Source organism: Phaethon lepturus, unplaced genomic scaffold (genome assembly GCF_000687285.1).
Source record: "Phaethon lepturus isolate BGI_N335 unplaced genomic scaffold, ASM68728v1 scaffold54685, whole genome shotgun sequence".
Taxonomy (NCBI): Eukaryota; Metazoa; Chordata; class Aves; order Phaethontiformes; family Phaethontidae; genus Phaethon; species Phaethon lepturus.
This window is the reverse complement of record NW_010543729.1, coordinates 281-28,227: the sequence shown is the minus strand read 5'-3', so window position 1 is coordinate 28,227 and position 27,947 is coordinate 281. Positions and strand designations below refer to the sequence as shown.

The 27,947-nt window shown below is 40.0% G+C and overlaps 1 protein-coding gene across 1 annotated transcript; it reads right to left on the bottom strand.

Annotated features, from left to right (window-relative positions):
- On the bottom strand, positions 1 to 23,195 carry GPR107 (G protein-coupled receptor 107; the record flags this gene model as incomplete). Its single annotated transcript, XM_010288415.1, has 16 exons — positions 1 to 129; positions 944 to 1,027; positions 1,773 to 1,822; positions 10,556 to 10,599; positions 12,508 to 12,638; positions 13,644 to 13,761; positions 14,341 to 14,414; positions 15,413 to 15,488; positions 16,377 to 16,510; positions 18,060 to 18,170; positions 18,998 to 19,054; positions 19,262 to 19,296; positions 20,967 to 21,133; positions 21,863 to 21,951; positions 22,197 to 22,247; positions 23,070 to 23,195. Coding segments are annotated over 16 exons (1,476 nt in total), but the record flags the coding sequence as incomplete, so codon positions are not given.
- Positions 23,196 to 27,947: the final 4,752 nt, after the last annotated feature.

The window sequence follows — 27,947 nt, the reverse complement described above, 5'->3', positions numbered from 1 at the left end:
TTACACAGCTTCCATCTCCAAGTCATCCTCATCGTCTTGAGAAAGCTGTAGATACGGGTTGTCTGATGCTGGACGGAACTTGTACCCAGTGAGGACAAAGAAGACAAGTGTGGCCATCTCATCCAGCAGCTGCAAGTAAAAACATATGATTGAAGTTCAGTCCTGTAATCCTTTATGGTCATGAAACATTTCTCCTCATTCAAAAGGTTCAAGATTTAATGGCCAAGAAGCCTGTGCCATAGCAGAAATAAAAAAGTCATTCCTGTCCTGTTGTTATTAATCCCAGGCTAAAGACTGTCAAATCTTTTGTTCTTTCAGCTTTCCCTGTCACTTTAAATACAGTTACAGTTCTAGCCATCACTCCAGTGCTTTTAAATAAAGCAAGACTTGGCTTTTAAATGGAGGGGGGGAAAAAAATAATCTCTAAGTTGTTTGGTATTTTCAACAGTTAATATATTCCAAAGAGTCCCTGCACAGTTACTTGGATTACATATTAAGAAACCAAGTATTTGAAAGTCACTAGGCAAATAAAGCCTGTAGATGGAAGAAAGAAAGCTTATTTCACTGGCTCCCTGGGGCCTCAATTACACAGGGCAAACCTGACTAGTTTAATTCTCCTTTGTATGTTCTTGATTAATTTCCTTCAGACATTTTTAAATTGAAATACTAAAATCAATAATGCAATTACTTTCAGACATCTCATGTATAATCCAGCAGCCTTGCTGGACAAACATAAAACTAAAAATATATTCCTGCCACCTTAGGTACTTCAGCGATAAAAATCAGGAGGCAACAGGGTGCAGCACTGTGCTTTAAGATGTTCTACTACAACATAAGGAACAATTTATGGATTTTTTTTTCCTTTGGTGCAGTCATATTTAAATAATATTAAGAAAAAAAATAAAATAAAGGAATGGATCTATTTTCCTTTGCTGGCAAATACCTGGTAGAGCCATTTCCACTGGAATGGAACAGCAATCTTTATGAGAATTGCAATGATCCGTGTGAAGTAAATGTAACACACAATCTGGGAAGGAAAAGGAGAAAGCATGAATGAAGACAATAGCATCATCTTTACAGAACCTCTTTTTGTGGAGAAATAGCTCAAGCAATTCCCAGACAACTCATGTCAGATCAGCCTTATTATGCTTCTTGATGAACATGCAAGATATAGGCTGAGGACTCTACTGCTTGTTGAACATCCAAGTGACTCAAGCTATTACTAACATATTTAAGTTACAGCAGGAGAATGCTTTAAGTATTAGGATTTTGTAGAACTTGGAGAATCACGATTGTAATTTATTACTCTTACCACTTAAAAGAGTCTGAAATGAGGCTGTTAGAAATCATTAGGAAGCCTATGCTCTCTTGGGATGTATGCTCACGGCTCCCACTGACTTAATCAGAAACTGCACACATGTATCTCAAGGCGCCATTTGGTCCCAAGTTTAATTTTTTGCAAGTTTACAGTACGTTATTCAAGCCCATCAATTCAACTGGCAGCTCAAGCTGTCTCCAGAGGAAATTAGTAAGCGTTACGAATAGCTGGAACCAATCTAAAGACAGACAGAAGGATGCAACTACTAGGAAAAGGGAAGTTGCTTAGAGGATTGTAACCCAGTTGACCAAGATGCCAAAGCACAGCACTACCACAGAACTAGGAACATCTCCACAACATCCACCAGCTATAGTAGCTTCCAACAAGTAATCCATCAAAAGGCTTGAACAGCTTTTAAGTGATCTGTATGCATGCGTACAGGTGTTTTACTTACCATAACATAGTAATGTCTGAAAAGCTTCAGCTTTGCTAGGTTAATGGCAGCTATCAAGAGAACACAAAAGTCCATCAGAAAATTAATTAAAATGAGACAGAGTTTCTTTTGATGGTTGTCTACAAGGTAGGCAAGTGGTCAAAACTAGGATTCAGGTAATTCCAGACTAGAAGATTTGTCCCACAGCCCGTTGGGTGCTCTGAGGATTGCCTACGTACTGGAAAATTCCTAGGCTGGAATGAATTCCCTCTTTAAAAGGCAACTCGGTAAGACGCCTTTTACACTAGATTGTATATGCATGCACTCCACAATATAGAGCCTTCCTCTAACGCTTATCTGTATATAGCCAACTACATACTGTCACCTCAATCCTGCCAGAAGGGCCATGCACCACTTGACAATGCCTCCTAGAAAATTCGTATTTTTCTAGAATACTTCCTGACCTGCTTTGTGCCTTCACCTGACCCAAGCGACTTCGAGGTAATCATGGCTCTAGGAACCACTGCATCTTGAACAGCAGCAAAAGTATTCTTACATCTAAGTAGTATCCTCTATCACTCATGGCTCAGTCATACCTTACAAGTGAAATGGGAAGTCATACTAAATAGTTCTCATAGCAATTGCGTGTGTTTCAGTCACAAACCATGTAAGCTCAAGCCCCAGGCTAACCTGCGCTTATTGGACAGATTACATCAGCTCTTGAGGAATAGAGCAAATATTCATGTGAACAAGCAGAGGTCAACCACAGACGGAACAGCTGTCAACTCTGGTTTGAGAGCCAGGTTTTAGAGGCACAGCAGGATTACAAATACGGACTCCTGGTGCTTTTGTGACAACAGGAGAGGCAAAGAGTCTAAGATATGTTGACAGCTTACAGAGATGCAATTTAGAGCCAACGAACACAAGTTGCGAGTTAGAAAGTACTGCCACATATATACTGGTATTCCCCCCAAGCCCTCATAATTTTTATCAGACGTGGAAGTGCAACACATTGTACCTAAGCTTACCTGCACTCCCTCACAGAAATCACCCACTGCAAAAAGCAGATTTACAAAAGGCTGCATGTAATTGCACGTAAGGTCACAGGTTCATAACAGTGCAAAATATAGTATTACACATCAGGAAGAGGAAGGCTAATAGCTACCAAAAAAGTGCTTCACTTCCTGTGACAAAAACAATGAAGCTTTTCTTATGGAAAGGTGATGTCAAACGCACCACTCAAACCATTATAGGTTCCCACTACATCAGCTACAGTGAAGACAGACAACATTCTGTTATAAACCTACTTTGTATAATCCAGAGATCAAGAGACACTTTCCAAGACCTACCTTTAGTGTTCCAGGAGAACCACTGAAAGCAGTGGACACCTTGAGACAGATACAAACCCTCCCCCAGCAGACATACTGTAACAGCAGCACCTGACTAACACAAGGCATAAACTGACCAACACGTAGATAAAACTAAGCTAAGAGTAGTTTTGATTTAGTGCTGGCTAGTGGCTTCTATGCATTTCCAAACGGTATGTTTAACTTTTGACAGAGCATAGGGCATGTCAGTAAGAGAAAGAAGAGCCAGAGCTCAAGAGGAAAAAAGCAAGCCTTATCTGTGAAGGAACATCAAGTTCATTTCCACGCAGCTAAAGCCTGTACTGTGCAACACTCACCTGAACACCAGTCAGACTGGGCTGGCTTTGTGCAAGATGGTGCTCACGGGGGAAGTCTATAGCACAGTACATCAGAGGAAGATGAGCTCTCAGTTTTGGGAGGATGCTCCCTTCTGGACTGCAATATGAAACACTGAATATAGAATAGCATCTACTTTGCAATGTACAGTTCTGGACTTCAGAAAGCAACGTCCAAGCTCTAGACTTGCATCTGCAGAGTAGCAGCGGTGAAGCACAGAGGACTTCACTGGGCAACAGATGGCAAAACTTGGAACTGCTAGAACAAGAATCCAACTAAATCCTTGGTACCTAAATCAGCCTGAGGCATTGGTTCAGCTACTTCTCCCTCATTTCTGTGCCTCACAAAAGCTAGTTTCCCACACATTTAAATTAAAAAGCAAAAACTTACGGATTTTCATGGGTCTAGTGCTCTACCAGATAACCTAACGTTAAAAGCTTTTCATAATACAGTTGGAGAACGATTAAATCATGTACATATGCATGACAAGCTCATTAAATCGTGAAGCAGGGAAGCAATATTGTCCTATTTAAAGGAGAGCTACATTAAGTGCGACCACGAAGATCTTGTGATTTACCACATACCGGTTTGTATACAGAAGGATCTATTTTGAACTCAATGCATTCATCTTCAAGAACTGCCACCAACTGGTGCAATGACAGGCCATGAGAATTACCAGGCTTTGTAGTTAAAGGAACACCAACTCAACAGCTGTGATTCAAACTGCCAGTCCATCAATGCTTTACAGTCAACTGAGTGAGCTGGGGAGTCATTTCTGTTGGATTCATGCTGTGCAAAGGAGGAAAGGATAGTGAAGCCAAAGACCTGGCAGACAACTTGTCGTAATGCCACCTCTCCCTGCTGAGGGAGCACAGCTCAAGATCTCACCTAGTCATCATGATAATCAATACCAAACAGTCACAGGTTGGTACATCCAGATATATAGCATGGCTGAGCATGGAGAAGAAGAGTGAGGGGAGGAAAAAAGACAACCACCACGAAGTAGAAAGACTGAAGAGCCACGTCTGGAAGCTGGCTTGCTTATTTTATCACAACAAGGTGCTCTCCTCTAGCTGCCTCAACTTCAGGAATACTTCTCTATCAGATACTAAAGCCAGTATTAATGCATGTCTACAAAATTCTGCCAGTTTTTTTAAACAGCTCAAAGTTACAGCACACACTGTTCTGGAGAAAGTCTAAAATCATCATTGCTTGGCATCAGCAGCTTGTGAATTGCTGCACAGGTTGAATGTGCTCCAGGCAGTAACACTGGAGCTGCACTATGCTGGACACTAAGACTTCGATTCACCTTAGCCTGGCAGTCCAGACACTGGCAGCAGCCCTTGCAAGGAGAGAGCTAGGCCAGCAGCTGTCACTTACAACTTGAATCACTTGCAGCCCCAACCTGTAAAGCTGTGATAACACAGCAGCAATCACAGCATGCAGTAAAGGTTGGGTAAATTTATGTTCTGAGTATGATAACCATTCTTCAAGGAACAGTAGAGAAGGGGAAAGAAAAAGTAGAGACTTTCTACCAAAGGTTTTACAAATTCATTCATATTTGTATTCAATCTCTTTCATAGAGTAATTAAAAAGATAAAAGCTATCCTCAAAGAAAAGTTTGAGATCTATGCCTTGCTTCCCTCAGCTTCCCCTCTCCATCATCATTTACTTTAACAGCTTGTGCCTGCAACAGCCTGATCAGCATCAATCAAAACATAGCATACCACAGCATTTTGATAATCAGCCTCTTTTTCAGATTGCCCTGTGCTAATTTCAAATGCTGAAACAGCCTATAAGATGGGTAAAAAAAAAAAAAGCCAGACCATCCAGACCATCCACTACACCATCAGACAATAGCTTTTTGATGAATAAATCTGACCTTTGCAGAATACGTATGTAATAACAATAAGAGGACTGCAGCTGAGGGCATAGGGAGCTCAAGTCCAGACAATACGATACGCAAGGGCAAACCATAATGCATCTTGAGTGAACATGCTAAAGTACAGCTAGGAATATTCTGCCAATGCTTTGTGTGCTATATTAACTCTGGTGCATTTGAGATGCAATCTGCGCCATTACCAAATAGTAAATGTAAGTTTTCTATTCTCCCCAAGCATGAAGGCACACATGTAGATCTAGACCTCAAAAAGGAATTCCAGGAGTAACTGAGAAGTATGGCCCTATAATTTCTACAGCACTCTGCTTAAAAGCATTCCTACACTAGAAGGAAGAGGTCAAGCAAAATAGTACAGCAGCTCTTGGTGTCATGCATGAAAAGGTGTCACAGACCAGTTAACCTTGAATATTCCAAAACACATTAGCCATTTGGCACAAAAGTTCCCTGCCAGGGTCAGAAGAAAGTCCAAAGTTCAGGATAAGCAATGCATCTCTGACACGCAATCTCTACATCAACCCTGCATAGCTACCTAGGGCGCCTGGAAGTGGTATACTGGAACATAATAGACCCATTTCATTTCTCAACTTGGATTTCTAAACATTTCCCAACTCTTCAGTGCTATCCATTGAGGTCTTGACACTTAAATCACTAAGCTTTATCTCAAGGTTTGAGATGGTACTGCCTGGAGCATGTTTACACCTGCGCTACCCCCCTCCTCCTCGCTGGAGAGTGGTGGAGGTGTTTTAGCATGGGTCTCCACAGAGCCACCGCCTCCAGCGTCTGCTGAGCTCAGCTAAGCAGAGGGTGTTCTGCACCATACAGGACCAAGCTCTTTGTTCACAGCATTTTCATGGTAAAGAAGCAGGAAGACACTGAATACAGCAAATGGTTTTTCCTGACATGGGGGCAAGCATGAAAGCATTAATCATCATTTGCCCACTGCACAGCACACGGGGAATGTTGCCTAGGAGCTACACACTGCAATGTATTTCCCCCAATTCTGCTGCCAACTATGACATGCTGCAGTGCTTCAGGAAAATAGCTAACCATTCGTGATCAGACTGCCCCGAGTTTCATATCTCTCATCACATACACAAAGGTACAAGCAGAAGAAAAAAATACAGTGGTGTTTCCATCCCTCCATTCCTCCCTCAAACAACAGATGACATGATACACAAGGACGGGTTATAAGACTCAAGAGGTCCAGTGACCAAGAACTTAAGAGTTTCAAACAAAAATAAGCAAGTTTGCTACAACATACACCCTGTCTTCCTTTTCTCATGCCTGTAAACAGCATAGTGGTAGTCAAGCAGCTTTCCAGCCCAAACAATTCCAGCTCAGTTTGCAAGGCTAATTTCCTTAAATCTGCAAGACATTCATAACGCAGATCTAGAAATGGACAGAGAGCATGCTCCCATCTGAAAGATACAGCGACAGAGCAAAGAGCTGCAGCTAGGCACTTGCTTAAGTCTGAAGGAGGCGATTTTAAAAGGTGAAGAAAAAAGCTTCTAAAAATGGGATGTTGACGCCCACTGCTGTGCAAGATAAGAAGCCTGTGTAGGTCAGATATTCTGCTTTAAAGATCACCTTCAAGGAAAAAAAAGCAAACCACCAGGCAGCTCAAACTCCACTGTATCATCATGCCATGCCTACTCTTCACTAGCAATTCACAGTATCTGTGCACGTAAGGTCACTCTGGATAACGATGGCTTCAGACACATTCCTCTAGCTTTCCCACTTTAGAAAATGTTATTTTAAAAAATCAAGTTTTAATGACCCTTAGCTAGTGATTCCAAATCACTGCTACTTATAATAAGTTTTTTTAATAATTGTACACTGCTAATACAAAGGCCTATGGCAAGCACAGCTGTAAGACTAAAAGACTGGTAGTCTGAACAGCTTTCTGCTTAATTTCTAGTCTAGTCACACTGCAGTCATGACTGCACTTGACCCAAGGGAGTGCTATCTAATAAATAGGTTGTGAAGTAGCTGATAGAGGACAAGACAGACAGACAGTCAGAAAACACCGCCAGGATACTGAGCTATGAAGTCCTGGAGTTGTTAGTTCTAACAGATGCAAAGAAGAAAAAATAATTTTCCTTAGGACCTTCTCACCAGCGAGAAGGTCACCAGAAGACTCAACACCGGGAAAAACAGCTATTGAATTTATAGTATATAATTCCCCAAGACACCCTATACGTTAATGAAGTCTGTGTGAAAGAACAGAGAAAGCAGCCTTTGAGGTAATATTAGACAATAAATCCTAGCAAGCAATAGGCAGTCCAACTAGAACTCCCTGCACAATATTCAGTCAGCTCTAACCACGGGACAGGCAGTGTAGCAGTTAAACTGCACATCAGAGGATCCAATAGTTTTTATGACTTCAGGAGAAAACTGTCTTCATCTGTGGGACAAAAAAAAATGTGCTGGTGATTTTAGAGTTAGTGCTGGTCCTACTTCTCATGAGAAGCTAAGACACAGAGCAGCACCTCTGCAGAACGGGGCCTCCAAGGGAAGCCTACAGAGTTAAGACCATGTGGTTCTAGTCAAGACTATTCATTGATAAGCCTAACAAATGATTCTACCTTATTACAGTGCAACCAAATCACTTTTTGTTTTCTCAGCCAGGCACATGAGCAGCATGACATCATTAGGTAACATTCTGCTTCTGGCATCACATTGCCATTCACTTGCTCCCTATGGGCTCCCATCAACAGCCTCTAAATACTCTAACCACAGTGTGGTTCACAAGTGAGTCCCAGCACTGTGGCTGTCCAGGCCACAATCTGGTGCCTATACTTCCCCTGATTTTTCTTTTTTCTTTAGCTTCTTTTATTATTAGTGTAGCATAATGCAGCTGCTAAGTGTCTCTCAACACATTTCTTATTGAACTTGCAGGATCTGCACAACCAGATGGTAACATCAGTAGGTAAAAGCATAGTAACAGCAGTAGGTGATCCACAAGCAACATGCATGATAGAAGAGCATTGTTACCCACAGAAAACACCACAAAACAGAGGACTAAGAACAGTCCACAGGGGCTATTGTGGATAGCACTGACTAGCTATAAAGACATGACCAGTTCTTCTCAGATTGTTTAGTATGGAGAAGAGGAGGCTGAGGGGAGACCTTATTGCTCTCTAAAACTACCTGAAAAGGGGTTGTGGTGAGGTGGGTGTTGGTCTCTTCTCCCAGGTAACCAGCAATAGAATGAGGGGAAATGGCCTCAAGTTGCACCAGGGAAGGTTTAGACTGGATTTTAGGAGAAATTTCTTTACTGAGAAAAGTGGTCAAACATTGGAACAGGCTGCCCAGAGAGGTGGTGGAGTCACCATCATGGGAAGTATTCAAAAAACGCATAGATGTGGCACTTCAGGACACAGTTTAGTGGGCACGGTGGTATTGGGTTGATGGTTGGACTTGATGATCTTGAAGGTCTTTTCCAACCTTAATGATTCTGTGATTCTGTTATTTTCTTTTACCTCCATTATACACTACAATGCATTCTTCAGAGCTGCTTGGTTTTACTCAGATCTGGTTTCTACCCATTAACATGAACAGTGGACAGGTCCAGTCTTTACCCTTAACATCCTTGATGTTAGCTACCTTAGTTTCCTCCTTCACTCAGTATGTTTTGAAGTTAAGCAAACTCCATAGCACCATCTTGTGATAAGAACCATCAAGTGCAAGGTAGGCATGGGGTGATCACCTGAGGCCACACAGATCTAGAGGCTTTATGTCTCAGTTTGGTGCACTAGATGCTGAGTGCTCATCGTTGGAATAGTCAGAGACTCCACTGCAACCCAGCAGTTCTGCCTTAGTTACAGGAAAGCTGACCTGTATTTACAGTCACATGCGGTGGCTTCAGCTAAGAACCAGGCCTTACATACGTGAAATCTGCAGTTCAGAAGAAAGAGACTGCTTCAAGGAGTGTCGAAATTTAAGCAGAGACTTAACAGTGAGAACATAAATACTCCAAAACATATGCTCAGTGGACAAGGTAAAACAAATTCAGTGAATGCCACTGAATCCATGTGAACACACTGATGAGAAAGCTACCAATAACACCATGTTACATTATCAACACTAGCCTTTTTTACATTAGTTTCTGTTGGAAAATAATATTTCCCCCCCTTTAGGTTTGTTTTTTTTTTAAACCTTGGAATCCCAAAGAAATGCTGAGCTCCATCTTCAGTATTGTTTTCATTTAACAGATGGCAAGAAAAGACCTAATCTGTGGTCTGCACAGAGTTGAGTTCAATACACAGCCTTCCACTTCACCTACTAGACTACAGAGGCAATCTGCACTGAAATGCAAATGTCTTGATGGAAGCCAAGAAAATGGCTGGAAGAAGTATCCAGACCTAGGAGGCTATCTCCAGAAAGCAGAGACAAAAGTTAAAATGTAAGACTAGGTTTAAAGGATGTTGCCAAAGGACCTTCTACAAATAACGCTTTCAAGAACAGCATGCCATCAAATGACAGACTATTGAAATGGCTGCCTGTTTCCAAGGAAGCCAGTGCTATGCTCCATGGCTTGCATCTGCAGCCAACTGAGGAACTAGTTCAGAAGTCAGCAGATAAGGCAGGAAAAGTACACACTACAGAAGCCATATTTGGAATGGCTTTATATCCATCATCTCATTTTCGCTGCTACAATAAATGTAACTCGACTTTACATAAGCAGTCCTTTAAGCTGCTGTACAAACATGGGCAAGTCAAGAACTGTGTTACATCGCATGCCAATTTATGTTTTGTTTCATAATGAGGTTTGTTTCCCTCTATTCTGCCAGGTACAGATTTCTGCAGAAATTGAAATAAGGGAGTCTATTTTGACTAATAGTCAGTAATTCTGGAATTCCTTTCCAGTTCTGCTTCTGAACACATGAGTCTGAGAAACAGCAGCAAATCTGTCAAGATGATTTGCTCTAGATGCCATGTCTAGCTCGAGCCCCGAGAGCTGTGCAAGTACCAGAGAATGAGTTCCACATATGAGTTCTGATAGTCAAAGCAATACATGAAAAAGGTCATTTTACAGAAGTTATTCCCACAAGCCCAGTGAGGAAATGCAGCAATGTGACACTAACATAACGTAGATTTGTAGTTTTAGTTTACATATTTCAAATCAGCATGATGTGTTTGAAATTCTGGCATGATCTTATGGCATGTAGCATAAACCAGAAAAATTACAGATTACTTGCCTTTCCCATCTGTTGCTGAAGCCTCCTGTAAATGTCTTATTGACCTGAAAAGTAAAAATAAAAGAGCAGATTAGCTCTAAGTTTTACACTCCCTTTTCACTGCAGACCTCTAGAACACTGACAAGTTTTGTTAGCTCTTTATGTCTGGGGTATGCTCGTAATTAACTGTGCTTAGGTGCTTGGCACTGCATATATTTCACCCCCATCTCAGGCAGTTAGTTCAAGTATCTGTATCTCCTTGCGATTAAGCAAGCCGATTGCTAAAACCTACTTCAGCCTACAGAAAGCTTTGTGGGAAGGAGGGAGCAGAGCGAGAAACTGGGGTATTTTCCAGCATAATGTTTTCCACTTGTACAATTAAGCTGAGCTACTATTCAGAGTACTGCCAAGAATCTGGCATCTTACTGCTCTTTTAAGTTCTTTTCATTTAAATAGTTCATTACAGCTTACATGTCTACATAGGCGACTTACGTAACAGAAGCTACCCTGCAGGAATGTAAATTCAAGGGCCAAGTCTTAGTCACCTTGCTCACATGAGTCATCCCACCAGCTGCAGTGACACTATCCAGATGAAAAAGGGGCAGGATTTTATGTCCTTGGCTTCACTGCCAGTTTATGTTGGTACCATGACAATGCAGAAACATTGGTTGCACACTGTAAACAGTTACAGGACAGCTCACCCAAAAGCATTTGTTCTTCAGATACAGTTCCTTTATGGGAAGCAAGTTTTATACCAGCATATCACTAGGCAGGACACATGGATTCCAGCATGAAGTAGTAAGAGCTGCGACTGTAGAAGTCATCTGTATCACAGGAAATCAACATCTCTCTACAATTAAACCTAACAGTCCTGCAGTTTCATTTACCATACACAAATGTTCTCAACCTCAGAAGAGCTGCAGCATTTTGACTGAAGTGCAGGAAGGAACAAGCGGGTAGTGCAAATTTCTCAGAAGGCATTTCCCAGCCGTGGCAGAAGGCCACCAAGACTGTGCAGGGTTTTGCCCTTACAGAGGGGACAACTGGGAAGGTAAGGACAGCTGAAACCCACCCTCACAAGTCAAGCTGAAGCTTACTTCCATCTACTGAGCAACATATGTGTCTTTACACAGACATATGCATTGTGAAACAGTTCTCTGAAACACTCAAGAGTTACACACTCTAAATGTAACACGTGATGACACATTTACTAGAAAGACATTTACATTCACTCTGCATTTCAGAAAAAAAAAATACTGGAGATACTGCAGAAAAAGAAGAATATTCTGTGTTTACTAACCACGGAGACAGAAGCTCCTTCATATCCTCCTTTAGATCCAGCTGTTTATCTAATTAAGACTAAAATGAATTTAGAAAATAAATGTTCTGGCTAACTGGCAAGAAGCAACAATAGTGTTTATCTGAATTATCTGTGTTTTTGTCGAGTTTTATATAACCAACATTATTCCTTGCCAAGTAGAGTGGAAGGAAGGGAAGGGAAATGCTCCCTGTGGGATTATTTCTTCTAAACAGTCAAGTAAAAATGCAGCTATTCTGCTTGAAGGCAGCACTGATCTTAGACAGCACTATTGTTTTAGCATTTAGCAGCCTAGTTTCCAATCTCAGTCAGTAAAGCAAAAATCTCGTATCTCAATGTACGAGAGTCAGCACTTCTGCAAAATTCCAAGTTTCAAAAGCACCTATAGACTGCACTGTGCTGGCTACACTTAAATCACCACACACCTTACCTTATCCCCACTTTAACATCCCCAAAACAAGTATCTCCCACAACACAAGATTGAAGTGTTAAGACTGACACAGTTTAAAAAAGTTAACAGAACGTTTGACTCCAAGGGACTGATTTTTTTGCTTTGGCAGTATCTTTTGCTCTAACTAGCAGTCAATACTCATTAGCTCAGAAAAAGCTCAAGTCATCAGGGCTCAGAAACCACACAACACATACAGTGACTCACCATACCACTGGAAATAGGATGGCTCCACAACATAGCAAGTCTACCAGGAAGAGGATTTCTTTCCACAGTCCATATTCAGTTGTCCCCTCTTCTGTTGACTCTATGATAATGTATGCCACATTTGCCAGTACCTACAGGACAAAACATGCTTAATGGTTTTAGCAGCTTTTCAAGGAGATACTAGATGTGGGCTGCCGATTCAGCAAAAGCTGTCCTACAGTTGCAGAAAGTGCCCATTCAGTAATATCAATAGTTCTTCTGCAGCTCTATGTCAAGAAAGTCACACGTTCAGCGGTACCTTCACAGGATTTACAGAAATAAAACTGATTGGAACTTACTTCTGCTGACATTCAGAAACTAGTCCTTTTTGTTATATACTATGCTGAATCTAGTGTATCAGCAGAGATAAAAATAGCAAAATCTATTTATAAAAATATGGAAACAGAACTCTGCATACGCACAGATAGCAGTCTAAACACATTATTCTAAATTAAGCCAGTAATTCAAACCGGTCATTGACCATGTTTTCTACTCCATACCTGAGCTCTAAAAAAGCCTCAAACACTAATTATATACTTCTGGTTTTGCAGCTGGGTAAGGGATCCCATCTGGATAGGCAGAAAAGCTGTTCTGCCTACGACAAACAGAAGTGCTACCCAACTATTTGCTTCAGTTCCTGGAGTAGGAGACAAGCACTGATTGCTTTGACCATGCTGGGAAAATGTTCCTCAGATCCAACAGACCTGCAAGTCTCCGTTTTCTCCTTTTTTTTTCTTAAGCCTATTCAGCAAGCATTTAAGAAGTGACAACTTTCATTTAATTTTTCTGCTTAGTAGTTTAGTACTGTTTTGCAGCCCAGGTTTTGCCCCAGCATGAATATACCTATGTTAGAGCTAGTTGCTCATTTGCTGACACTATTTGATCACCATTACCTCATACTCAATATAGGGACACGAGTGGGCAAAATGACAGAAGTAACTTCTAGCACAGGAAATTCCAACTCAACTGAAATTGTAACCAACAGGCTTACACAAGCAGTAACTATGCGGTATTTTGCGAAGGATTCACAGCCTTTTACAGTTTCCACAAGCAGCTCTCCCACAAGATAGTAAGTATTGACACAGCTCAGTCCTCACCTGAAGTGGGATGACAATCATGAAGATTTTTTTGTCTTTATCTGACAGGATGTGTTTAATGAAAGCCCAGCCTGTGCCAATTAGGGCAATAGTGATGAACAGAAGAGCACCCTTCAGTCTGAAAGAGATACTGCAGTGAGAGACTTGATCACACTTCCTCTTCTGCCCAGGTTCTCTCCTACAGTCAGTAAAACCACCAACCCAAACAAATGCCTTGCTATTCATAATTTTGGCAAGTGCTTATCCTACAACAGTGAAGCAGATGTACTTGCTTCCAACTGTGTATCACATAGCAATATTACACTTCATTCACAGTTGTCAATATATGCAATCTTTTCCTGGGGGAGTCATCCATTCACCCTCATGAACAGGGGAAAACACTGGCAGCTGTACCCTCTTACCATTCACACCAAGAGCAAATTAGATACTTGAATATTAGTATGAACAAAGAAAAGCAAGGCATTTCTTCTCCTTTTACTCCTCCACCCAGATAAATACCAATTCTCTGCAGCTGCTCTCTATAAGTAGAGCTTTCCCTTTCACACAGGGCTGACTGTTGTCTTGTCATTCAGACCACAGTATCAAAGATTCAGCAATTTTCCAGTTTGCTCAGGAGGGAGGGAGGGAGGGGGGCAGCCCCACAGGGAGTTCAGTTTCATTTTCTTAATCTATCACATCAATCTTCTGTCATACTTACAGGTGAGTGATGTAATAAACAACAGCCCAGCCTTCAATAGGAAATCCCTGAGAAGAAATGTAATGATAGTCGATCTGGAAGCAGAAAATACAGTACATTACAAGCTGCTCATCAGCACCCCACCCATGTTTATAAAATAGGTCTGTTTGACAGCCACTTCAAGTTTCATTTTCCAATCAGTGGGTACAAACTCAGCTCTGTTACCCCTTAAAGAATACTTCCTCCTGATGCTTTCTAGTTTTGTTTAGCAATGATAAAGTCATTTCCATTTGTTATATTTCCTAAGTGTTAGTGGATATATCACATAATCTACAGCTTTCCCACACTTAACTAAACAACTGCATTTGTAACCTATTTAAATTATAGTTAAACAACTACATTTGTAACCTATTTATTCATTCATTGTTTAAGTTCAGCTGCTTTCTAGTTCCATTTTCACTGGAAATCAGATTAAATTCATTAAACTCCAGAAGTGCTTGTAGCAGTTAGCCTATCATGAATGTGAAGATCATGGCTAGCACAAACACTGAAGGAATAAATGCTTGCCATTACCTTTGTTTAGGAGATCTTTCCAGTGGAAAGGTAAAGTCAATATAATTCAACAGACACTTTATGTATTGAAAGTGTTAAAGCTTATAATGTTAGGTCTCTTATAGTACACCATAATACTTCATCTGCAGTAGTGCCTTGAATTTTACAAACATTCATCAAGGTTTCACCTTATTAACATTTACTGCAAGCCATGTAGCTGAAGCAGCACCATAGCTCAAGCTTTCAGGCCAACCTCAGATGCCCAAAACATTAGAATTCATGGAACTCATTCAACCTTCATATATATGCTTGCTGCTTCACCACTTTGGGCCATGATCTCAATTGTATTTAAAGTCAGAATTTGCTGATGGAAACTGAATCACTTCCACCAAACAGCTGCAGCTCAGTTCCAACGCTTCAATATGAAAGACACTTCACTCTCCCTCCCATTCTGCTCCCCAAAACAGATTTCTCCAACAGCATGCCCTGGATTCCATGTTTCTACTTCCCAAATGAACAACTTAAGCGACGTTATACATACTGCATGGAAGACTAAGGATAGAGATTTTGTGAAAGGAAGGGCTGCCATTAGCCAGTGAATCTTAAAGACATCATTTCTGGGAAGAAAAAAAGAAGGAAAAGCATAAATTTTCACTGCTGTCTTTTAATTTAAGTTCCCAAGGGTATTTCTGTAAAACCTATATATGTCAAACTAAGTCCCAGGCTGAGCTGACTATTAGTGGAAAGGCATTCCCTCTAATGCTGCAGTCCATGTTTTTGCAACATCCTGAACAACATTTCAACTACATGTTCTGCAACTCTGACTTTTAATACTTGGATTAATTAAAAATAGTAACTCATAGGAACATCTTGCATATATAGACCATAACTGTTAGAAAATTTGCTAAACAGAATTGAAACATGTATTACTCCACCCCCAAGTCACTGTATCACACCACCAAGTGAACTCTAGACTACCCAATAACCTGATCACCAAGTGAACTTCAGACTAAGTCAGAGGTAAAGCCAAAACAGACTTATAGGTGCTCCTGGCTTCTGTTGCTATGCTTTAACTATTAGGAAGCATGGTTTTCCATTAAGAATTCCTACTACTTTCAACTACAATCAAAATGTTTACGGGTCTCCACTGTCATAAGCTGCCACTCCCCAAATGAAAAAAAATCTTACTAAGTTTTTCTTGTTATTTAAAATTATTTTCAGCGTTCTCCTTTTGTCATCAACTACAGGTGTTTATTTGTTGCAACAATATATTAAAATATGTACACTACATGAAGAATTTCTTAACCTAAGATTTGATAACTTTAGAACATTCTGCAACAATGATACTGACCGAAGCAGCTGTTTTTGACCATAAATTGTATGTATTAGGCATACAATATTGAGCCAAATTTGACTGAATTAGGCATTCTAAAAGGAATAAAAAAAAAAAAATATCAAACAAGATAGGCCCATACTTATTACTGACACTGACCTAGTCCGCTTACCTGCGTTTACGAAGTATGTGGATCCATACAGTCCCCGACAGGAAGAAGAAGATAGCCATGGAAATGTAAAGTTTTGGCAGTGGAATCTCACCCGCTGAGAGGTAGCTTTCAGGATTCTTTTCCGTAATTTCTATCTGAGTATTAAAGGTGTGTAATGAGTACAGTTGAAAAAACATTTTGTTAAAGGACTGAGTTAACAATTATAGTTTACAATCAGATTTGCGTATTTAAAACTCGCTTTTCTGAAGCTGTGAATGTTATGAGACTCTTAAAGGAAAAAGTAAAATCAACTCTTTACCCTCAAGAATCTCAAAACATCTTGCAAAATTGCACCCACAACAATAACTTCCTTGAAAAGCAGGACAGAGGTTCCTCCTAGTGTTTTGATTACGCAACATAATTCAGAAAGGCAAAGTAATTTTCCCAAAGAATAATTGTTCTCTGTACCAAATCTCACACAGTTTGCCCACCTTTGATTCAGAAACAGTATCTAAAGCCTTGCATAAACAAGTAGGTTTTTTAGCACAGTACCAATTTTACGTGTAGAGAGCATCATACATAGCTGAAAAACTCACTCCTAGGTTTACTATAGTGGATTTCTTCACCTGTCAAGGGAAAGGAAGCACTCTGCTGCATGGCTATTACCCTGTGCCTGAGAAAACACAGGCTTTATTTAACATCCTATATCCCTGAACAGCTTGGCTGATATATGCTAGGACTTCATTAAAAAAAAAAAAAAGCATCAAGGCTAGTTTGCAGTACTGAAACTGTCCTGCATCGCTAAATACAATCAAGCAGGTTAGTTACCCAAGTTTTCTTCTTTTTCCTATTTCTGCACTAGGTCAAAGCAACAAACAGCAATTCAAAAACTTGGTCTTCTAAACATACAACTTCAGAAACAGATTTAAAGTAGTCTAGTCTGAGTTAAGTTAGAACTGCTAAGTTTTATCACCTACATGTTCCCTTGCTTCTCCCTTACAGTAGGGTCAGCAACAACCATGCAAAAAGCAGTTCAGGGGTCTGATCTGGTTGAGAGTTACCTCGGTCAATGAGAGGATTCGTTACAGAATAGCTCACTACACACCAGCACGGATGCCAGCACGGGCGCAGGAAAGAGAAAAAAGGGAAAGCCTGAGCTGTGATAATACACTCTGGCTCACAAGAGCACAGTACCAAACCCTTGGACGCTAAGAGAGACAAGGCATTTGCTGTAACATATTGCCTTTAAGATGTGCATCTAACACTGTAAAAATGCATCTTTAATTAGGCCAGAAAAAGCAAAAACACCGAATTCACAAATACCAACAATTTAGATTGCAGCAACAGCCTTAATATCTGCAATTGTGTAAAGAAAAAAGTGATTTTTGAGCACAGCAAAACACGAACAGCTGTTTCAGCTCCCATCTCATTACAGCATCTAGTCACAACTGTGTAGACTGAACCCAGCCCACACGCAGTCTTCAAATTTGCAGACATTTCTCCAAAACTAATATTTTAATTCTTCTTACTGTAGTTGCTTCCTTCAGAAATGCCACTACAGAGATTAAATGCACAATTCTGAATCACTTCCCACCCCACATATACACTCATGTACAGTGTGTGCTTTGGTATACAGCTAGAATTGAAAGCTGTGTATTTCAGTCTAAGTGAATGAGTTAATTATACTTTAGAAGCTATACTCACATCAAGACTAAATAGCCGCTGATCATTATTCGTCGCATCACTGCCAACACATTTATGGAAATACAGGCTGTAGAGACCTTCTTGGTTATCAGAGCTGATGTTAAAAAAAAACTGAAAATAAGGAATAGGAAAGTCAGCATTCTTCTCATTCACAACAGGGTTGCCCCGGTAAGAAGCCATCTCTACTGAAGCGTGAAAAAAAACAGTCATTTAGGGTCAGTTGGTTCCTTTCAGCATGCATACTCTTCTAAGGATACCAGCATATCTGCAAGTTTCAACAGAATTCCAGATGCAAAATTATTGCACCTATCTATGATTACGCACTCTTGTAATCCAAGACCTTTATCAAAGGCCTTTAGGTATCAGTATTTAACTTACTTCATGACAGAGAAAAGATAACAAGAAATGTCGTATATTTAACATGGTGAAGCGTAAAATTTTGATCATACTTGCCCTAAAGCATAAGTAGCTATTCTCTTCCTCCCCCAACTATAGAAATTGTGATAGCTATGGAAATGAGATTTGTGTCACATAACAGAAATTAAAATGTGTTTTATAATAACCAACAATCACAAGTGAACCAGCATGTTGAAACAAAGTGTTAATCTGGTTTCATACAGAGTATGTGTCTCTTAAGTGAGTAGGTCACAGGTATTTGTTGTTAGAAATCTGTATGCAATAGTTGCACCACATTAAACTTTAATATGCTGAGGCTCACAGACTATGATATTTAGAACTGCATCACATCGAAGAGTTTAAAACAGCTCCCACACCTTATGAAGAAAGGTACTTCCAGCACTTATTCTTAACAGGAGTCCACTCAGAAAACTGACTGTACTGTCAGAGAGGCGTCCACACCAGGATTCTACTTTTCACAAACTAGTGCAGTGAAGGGACTGTCTGCACACATTAAGATTAGACACTGACAGACACCCTACCTGAAATGAGAAAGTTCCTCTGTCATTGTGAACAGGATGTTCTTGTTCTACTATGCTCTGGGAAAAGGAAAAGAGACTTTTAGAGTTTTTAAGCAGGTAAGTACCACATTGGGCTACATCATCCAAACAATCAAAACTGCATTCTGTGTATTTATAGTGGAGGCTGAGAGCAATAGAAAATAACACTCTCCACTTTCTGACTATGCTTATACTTGAATATTCCCCCAAGTTCTTTCCGAAAGAGAACAGCAGATAGTTTCTTACCTGGGAGGATGTTGTACTTTGTTTGGTCTTCTCATCTAGAGATAAAAGCATTAATAGTACCTTTAGAGTGTTTGCATTTAGACATCCTCATAGACTACCACCTTTTACACATTGCCAATACTTTACTCAGATCTTCCTATACTTGACCGCGTGGCAGTTTCCTAGATAATCATTAGCAGAGATTCCTTCCCAGTCTCTCCTTACTATCCCAGGACTCTTCCCACAACTAGCATTCATTCTGAATGCATCCTCCAATGCTAGGATAGGCTTCTCTACTATTACACCTTCTACAAAAGCTTACCCAAGAAATCTTTCCAACCCCTCCAATTACAGCAATGCAGGAGGCCGATCACCTATACCAGATGCAGGCTACAGCCTTGTTTCATACAGTCTACAGCTACAGCTTTTATTGTTATCACTGAGTACTGTTAATCTCACTGAGTAATCTTAATCTGGACATTAATACATGGCCTGACAAACATATGGAAGTCCTAATTAGCTCTAGGGAAGAAAAAGTTCTCAGGTCTTTACAAAGCAAAGCCCCAGAAACCCAAACAAACAAAAAACCCAAATAAAACCCAAAAGCATGGGTGACCTGCCAGGAAGCAAAAGTTCAAGACTTAAGCTTTGGTTTTGTCTCCTGTACCTCAGTGCACCATCAACGTTCGTGCTACACTTTTTAACACAATAAAAGTAAAAAACTAGAGCTATCAGATCAATTATCTTCAGTGCCATCCTGCTTTAGTTCTTGACTTGTTGGAATAGCTGTGCAAAATTTTCACCTGCATCGATGTTTTTGAACATGACATGGCAAGACAGACTCAGACAGTAGTCTGAGTCAGATCAGACTGCTACACTTCTGAACTCTTCCAGGAAGGGATAACATGGACTGTTTAGAGCTAATCTCAGCTCTGATGGGATTATAAAATTGTTTCGCCTGCTGTTCTGGAAGCCAGACAAAGACTTGTGCCTCTAAGAAAAGTTACTGGTATAGTTACTTCTCCATCCCCATAGCTTCTAAGAGACAGACTAGATTTCAACTCTATCTAAAGGTGGTCATAGACTAACAGAAATGTTCATTGGAAAGGACCTGTGCAGGTACTTAATCCAACTTCTGACTCAAAGCACACCTAGGGTCAATACTGTATCACACTCACCCTGGCTTTGTTCAGTCAAATGTTTAAAACCTCAAAGGATGGAGATTTTACAGCTTCCACATATGATCTGCTACAGTACTGTAATACCCACTTAGGAAAGCCTTGTTTTCCCCCCTAGCATTCAATCCGAGACATCCAAGACTTAATAAGGGGGAACAGTCACAGGTTGCATTGTGTGCCATTACTAAAAATAGTTGGGCATCATTGTCCTTCTAACCTTCCTTCAGTTAGTTGTTGTTGGCTACCAAATGACCCCCTTAGACTTCTTTTTGCCAGATAAAAGACAACTGAGTACCTCAACCCCTCCTCACAGGTATTGCAGGACTCTCAGTCACATTAGGTCTCTGCTGGATCAAACTGAACTTGTTAAGACAAATGCCTGAGCAGGAGAGACTCCAGCCCAAAAGGTAGCTCTATGCACAGGTTTATACAAGACTGTGCACCAAGTTCTAGCCCCAGGGGACCCCAGAATGTGACCACACACTGCTGGATGCACATCAACAAGGAACTAGCAGAGAGCACATACAGGTAAAGTTTAGGAGGCTTACCTTTGCTGTCTGTATTTTGGTTGGTCTTTGCAGGATTTTTACCAGAATCACTGCTCAGTTCAGATGTTTTTAGTGGCTTGGTACTTAAGGCAGTAACATTTTCCTCAGACATGAATGAAATTTTAGGTAACAAAGAAGCAGCTTCTGCAGAGAACCGTACTTTCACACTAAATAAACAAAGCAAAGAGTTTTTATACAAAATGAAAGCAAATCAACATTCATAGAGGCTATCTGTCATAGCCTACATAAAACAAATAAAGGAAAACCAACTTGTCTTGACTTGTTTTTTGTGGTTTGGGGTTTTTTTTTTTGTTTTGTTTTTCTTCTTTACCACAGAGAACAGCCAAGCACCAGATCGTGACTTATGGAAGCCCAGCATGGAACTGATCACTGTGGGAGAAGTCACACTATATGTTTACAAGAAATACAAGAGCAGCTGAAGAAAAATAAGTTTATTCAGTTTTGGTAACCAGACTCTCATTAGAAATAATGTTTCCACACAAACAAGTTACAGTTGTTCTTGCAAAAGAAAGCAACACAGGCTTAAAGGTACTTCCGTGAACTAGATAATTCAAGACATACAATAAAATGGCATATTCAGTGCAAGAGATGCAAGAGTGACCCAAGACTTCAAGCTCATGCCGTCAGCACAATTCAGTTATGATTCTTTTGCCCTATGTCCCCTTATCCCTCCAACATATAGCAAAAATTCTTGGACTATTTTATACTTCGTAATTTTTTCTTTCTCTTTCACCTCCCCTCAACTCTCATGTAACCCATTAAAAAATACGCTGCATGCACAGCAGCTTCCCAAGCCCTTAAAGAAATTTCACAACTGTTATGTTATCTTCCACTAGAGAAACACCTTTAAAAGGTAATGTACGCTATTTACTCACACTTCAGTTTTGAAGTCCAGAAGTAAGATTACAACAGAGACATCTTGCTCTGGTTTCTTCTTCAAGATACAGTAATCCACTTCTTCATCCTAGTAATATAAGCAAAACATCTTTGAAGTGCCCTCCTGTTTATAAGAAACAGGACATGTCCCCCCACCAGGTAGAGGTTACCATTCTTAGTCCAGCAAGTTGTAAAATTGAATTATCCTTAACAACCTGCCCCCTCCCTTTTTTTTTTTTTTTTAAATTTTATTTCTTCCAACCATTCCTGTAGTCAAGTAGACTATGAGATGTCCCCATCTTAGAAAAGTCAGTTCACAACTCTTACTCTTACCAGGTAGGTGGACAACCGATCATTCCTTGTTCGATCCAAACTGAACCCCACCTGTGAGACAATTGAGAAGACTGTCAAATTAAAACAGCTCAGGCTCCCCTAGTATCAGAAGCCAAACCACTACTGAAAGAGTCAGATACTGGTCTCTAAATAAATTATCCTCTGTTTAAGGCAGAATACAGGTATTTTTCTCATTAGCTAATTAGACAGAAAGTTATTAAAATATAATAAACTTGCTGCTTCATCCATATGCACCAAGAATAATATATACTGATTCAAACCCAAACTACTCTAGAGTACCTTCTGTCCCTGAACCTTTTAACTTATTTCAGTATTTTTCCGGGTGTTTTTGTGTTAGGAAAACCTTTAATACTTTCAGTAATAAAGAGGTACAACTGTGCAGAAGAATAAGAACACAGGTCTGTTTTCTACCCCAGTATTTCAATCTCTATATTAAAATCACTAATATAATGTGCTATGTAACATGTAATGTTAGAGTCCTCTTAAAAATAGGAGAGTCACTGTGGAAACCCACTGATTAATGACCACAAGATGCATTGCAATGCAACAGGACAACAATGTGATAATTTCACATCAGAGGACTGCTTAGGAAACTTATGTCCAATATAGGTTATAAATGTGTGCATCGAGTTCAGCAGAGGATCCGGTAAGTTGAAGTTTATCCTTAAAGCAGAATGGAGAGTGCTCAAGAATAAATCTAACAATTACACATCCTCACAAATGGCTTACAGTGGGGAGCAAAGCCAACAGCACCACCAGTTAGGACCTGACCCCTCAAACAAGTTGAGGCATCCAGCGCAAGGGCAATTTTGCAGGAAGCTTAATACAGTCACTGGACTCAAAGCAACTTACTGATAAGCTACTCTTGTCATCAGAGCCCACAGGTGGCTTCAGTGAAAGGTTGCTGACATTGACTTTCATGAAACCATCCTTGAAGAAGCCAAAGGTATTCAGGTGCACTTTCTGCCTCACATCATCCTGTAAAAAAGGAAAGTACGTTTACAAGCCACATACAGAGTCATCTGCAGCAGTCAAAGAGGAAGCAGGGTGACAAGAGATTGACACTTAAGTATTCATGCAAAATATCTATCTGATCATACCAAGAGCAAATTTCTTTAGTATACCTTCAAATATAACCAATTATTTCACTGGAATCGACCAACTCTTCTAATAACCTGAACAGCAAGAACTTTAAATAAAATGTGTCTTTGCTAATTACCTAGCTATACTACTGAGGAATACGCAAGGAAAAACTCTGGAAGAAATTAGGTATCTGGCATCACTGATTAAACAAAATATTGCTACAAAAAAAAAGAAACTGTAGACAAATCAAGACAGCTATTGTCTGAATGTTAGCTACTGTTGTCGCAAGAGACTGAAGAGGAACTAGTTGACTAGTGATCTAACTGAGAGCTGAGTTTTGGCCAAGTGTTTAACAAGTATCACAGTGTCTTGTCATCTCATCAGATCTTCTATGTTAAGCAGGGTCAGTATTTGGGCATTCAAACACCTAACATACTGGAAAACTATGTATATGGTGTAGATGAGAAAGTTTCTGACGTAGTCCCATTTCTCCAAATCATTTTTAGCAAGGCCTTGAGTCTTATAAGTAGGATAAACATCAAAAACTGGATATGAGGGTTCAGAATCACTTGGGTTAGTTTCTCTAACAGGAAAATTCCAATCCTTTCTTTTGCTTACAGTCTTAGTTGCAGAGTAATTTACTCCTCCTCAGTCTGGCAATCAAAGTGTAGAAACTGATCCCTTTCCATGCCTTGCTGAGCTGATAAAGATTCAAGTATAGTGAGCTTTTTTTTTTTTTAAAAAAAGGACATCATGAAGGACCTCATATGAAAAGCAGTAAACATTACACACAGCTGCTACATCAGATGAGGAAAGGTCATATCCCTGTTACTTTGCATTCAAAATATCAATAAATAGGTATGCAGTTGGACCCTCAATCCTACGGGATCATTAATGGGAAGAAAAGAAGAAAAGGAACAAAAAAATTAAAAAGCAAGTTTAAAATGTGATTTAAAGCACTTTTAGAAGTTGTCATAAAAATAAGAAAAGTGTTTCTTCCTCTTGTTTCTTCCAGGAAAAGACAATCAGATGCAGAATACTCTATAAGCATAGAAGTCATCTGCTAAAGGCAAACCAACCGTTCTAGACAAGGTACTGGAAGACTGAGCGAAGAGTTGCAGAAGTACAATAAGTTCCCTCTCTTCCTTTACTCCCAGTATTAATTTTGACACCACTGCATAAAAGATTCCTGATGCATAAATATCACTCACTGTAACAGCAGGACACCAATCCTGACACAGCTAACCTGTAATAAGATCTCCCTAATAGAATCAAGTTAACCTGGCAAATAACCAGATGGTTCCCTTAATGCTCAGAAGAGCAAAAAAAAAAAAGAAATTTGTGACACATGGCTCACAGCAGATGCTTTGTTCAACAGAGTGTTATAGCTGAACTGTCTTCGGGTTCTAGGTCACCTAATGTGCTTGAAACAAGAGCCCATCTGGTTCATTTAACACTACTTTCAATACAATTTCCCAGTCAGAACAGAAGATTAATACTAGCTATTTCCCTAGCACATCAGGCAAATTATCTGTCCAGATGTGGTTAAATACGTCTGTGTGATTAGGTAGAGGGAAATACCATGGAGAGATACAGTGTCATCTAGCCACAAGGCATTTTGCACCTTGTAAACATGACCAGAGACAGCTGCTCAATTCAGAGCATTTGCAAAAGCTATTCAGTTCAATTTAAGTTTATATACTCTGCTGGTTCACCGATAGGCTCCCCACCAACAAAAGGTAATTAATATACAACACAAACACACTTTCCTCCCTGGTTTTAGCTCAGCTTTGAGTGCTTAGACTTTACAGATTTAGTTCACAAATCCTTCAGCTTTACATGATCCCACACACACTGTCATCAGTTGCCACCAAGCAACAGCAAGCCCTCCAAGAGCACCTACTGCTCCACATATTGACAGCTTAAATAGTTGTCTCACCTCTCACAGGAGGTTTAACAGGTTGGAAGAATCCGGCTTTTATTTATAATCACTCAACTGCTGACCTCAGAAATATTCAATTATAAGTTTACAACAAAGGTGTGAACCCGTACAAGTGAATACTGAAGCATCTGAGTTGTTAGCATACACATTATTTTAATTTTCATAGGATGCATTTTAACAGTTAAGCCTGCCCCTCGGAGAAGAAATGATCTGGGACTCATCACTAACAAGCTGCAGGCAAACCAATACAGTAACTTCTCAGCTTATTTCCGTAAAAATCTTCCCCACTGGATTCACTCCTTTAGGATAACTCCTTCAGAGTGCAACATTTGAGTAAGATTATGGGAAAGTGGTATCCAAGATCCTGTAGCCCAAAATGGGCAGGAAAATATTCTTTAACATTTTACCCAAAATCTAATCGGGAGCACACTATCAGTACAGTGAAAGCTTCATTGACAGTGTGCTTACCCTTACACGGAAGGAATATTATTATTTGTGTGACAAATAATGCAAGACTTATAATTTGTCTAAGATGAAATGAATTATTCTGAAAGGTACTTTCAACTTGAAAAACTGAAGCCTGAGACCTGTCAACATTAAAAGGCCACAACTATTTACAAACAACCACTGAAAAATAACACCTTCCAAATAAGAATTTAACATTATCTTATAATTTAACAGATATCTTGACAGTATCATAAGATAGGAGAGGTCTTAATTCCCTTTTGAAAGCCAGTTAATCACAAAGATAACTCATTTTAATCAGAAACTAACACCACAGCTGCTACACAGTGCTGTCCATTGGATGGTTCCTCATTAGCATTAAACTTAACTGTGTGCCTGACAGAAGCCTTGTTTAGACCAACTTTCTCATTCCCTGAGACAGTTTGCCGTTGCATTACACAAAACAAAAGGCTTCAGTATTATAGCATTCAACTGTTAAGACAACAACAAAATCTTATTTTTGGTCAAGAGAAATATTCCAACTACCAGCTACTTCTGGAAGCCTCTGAAAATTGCTTCCATCAATCTTCTATAACTTCCAATTTTTCTAGTCGTTTTGTTTTAAATATATCTCATTAAACTAATGAAGCTGATAACAATTGCTACTAAGGAAGAGAGTCTCTTTTCATGAGATTAGTCTAACAGCAAGATTCAAACAATTTTTCTAACTTGGAAGAAATAAATAATTTTGTGTGCGATTATAAAGACAAAATAAGTTATTTTCAGAACAGGAAACCGCTCAGACTGTGGCTTGTTTTTCTGACAGCAAAAAAAGCTTCACCTTAGCACGCTAATTACAGAGATACAAGAATGAGGCTATTCTAACTTAAGCAGTAACAGCTTGTTTGAGGAAACCTAATATCAAACGCTCACACAAAGCTGTGGCCTTTAGCTTGGCACAGTGTCAAAGCACACTTACAAGCAAGGAGCCAATGGCAAGAACACTAGAAGGGAGATTTCCTTGTGAAAGGGTTCTGTTGTTGGAGCCCGATGTTTACATAAAATGCTGTAAAGCAGCAGATGAAGCAGAAAGCGAGAGACTGTGGTCTAACAACAAAGTTCACGTTTATACAGGAGGTGGGCAAAGGCATTAACGCACTTCTACTTTCCACTGTGCTTGGTAGGTCAGTGTTGCAACTCACACAAAATACCTACAAAACTGAAACCATACCCCACTTTGACCATAGTAATCAGCAAACATGGTTTACCAATTGATCCAGGTGGTTAAAAGACACCCTAATAGGAACTAGAAGCTAAAATGTTTGCTTCCGAGAACACTTGCTTGAGGCCCGTTTGAAAGTTTTCCATGTAAGGGAAAAGTATCACCCCAGGAGAAATTCTTTCAGCACTCAACAGTTGGTCACAAATTCCTCAAAACAATAGTGTAATGTGTTTGTAGCATAAACCTCCTAATTTATTGCTTCAGAGAAAAGTTTACTTTTCATGTGGTTGCACATTAGACAACTACATAGTCTGGAAAATTCCCTACAAATAAGTCATGAATGTCCCCCGAGCATTCACTGTATCCCAAAGGCCAAAGGGGAGCTCCTGCAAAGTTTTGGCACTCTCCCTAAGTTGGTACAAGAACAGAGTAATGCTGGTCCTAGTCACATACCACTTTAACAACTTCTTCCAACATTTCTATTGGCAAAACATTGCACGTTGTTGACAACAAGAACAAAATTAACAACTTCATTCTGAAGATTTACAGTGCTTCATGAACAGAAGCCCTTAAAAAGCATCACCCCAAATGCACGGTTCCTCCATCACATAACCACTGCATAGCTTTTCATTTAAAACCCAAAAGACAGCAGCACTCTGGAGCCGCAGATCTTCACCACGACCTGCACCATTTCCCACCAACCGTTTTAAATAACTAGTTTTTCCTCAAATATAGCCACAGGACATTCTTTCAAAGCACAAGAATGCTCTTAAACGGAACAAGAGAGCTGTCAACATCAGTATCTTCTTCTTTCTCTACTAATCGCCTCATTAGTGCAAAGAAACTACATCTGGAAGTCAAATAAGACAGCCACACAGCCTTTTAGAGTCGAGCGATCAGGACAGGAAGACGAATTGCAGAGCACACCACACAGCAAAACCACCACCAAATTCCTTCAGAAACCTCCCCCCATCCCATGTTCAGGTCTCTCTCATCACACAGAGCTTTCTGCCTCGCTCTTAACAGGACGTGAAGCATT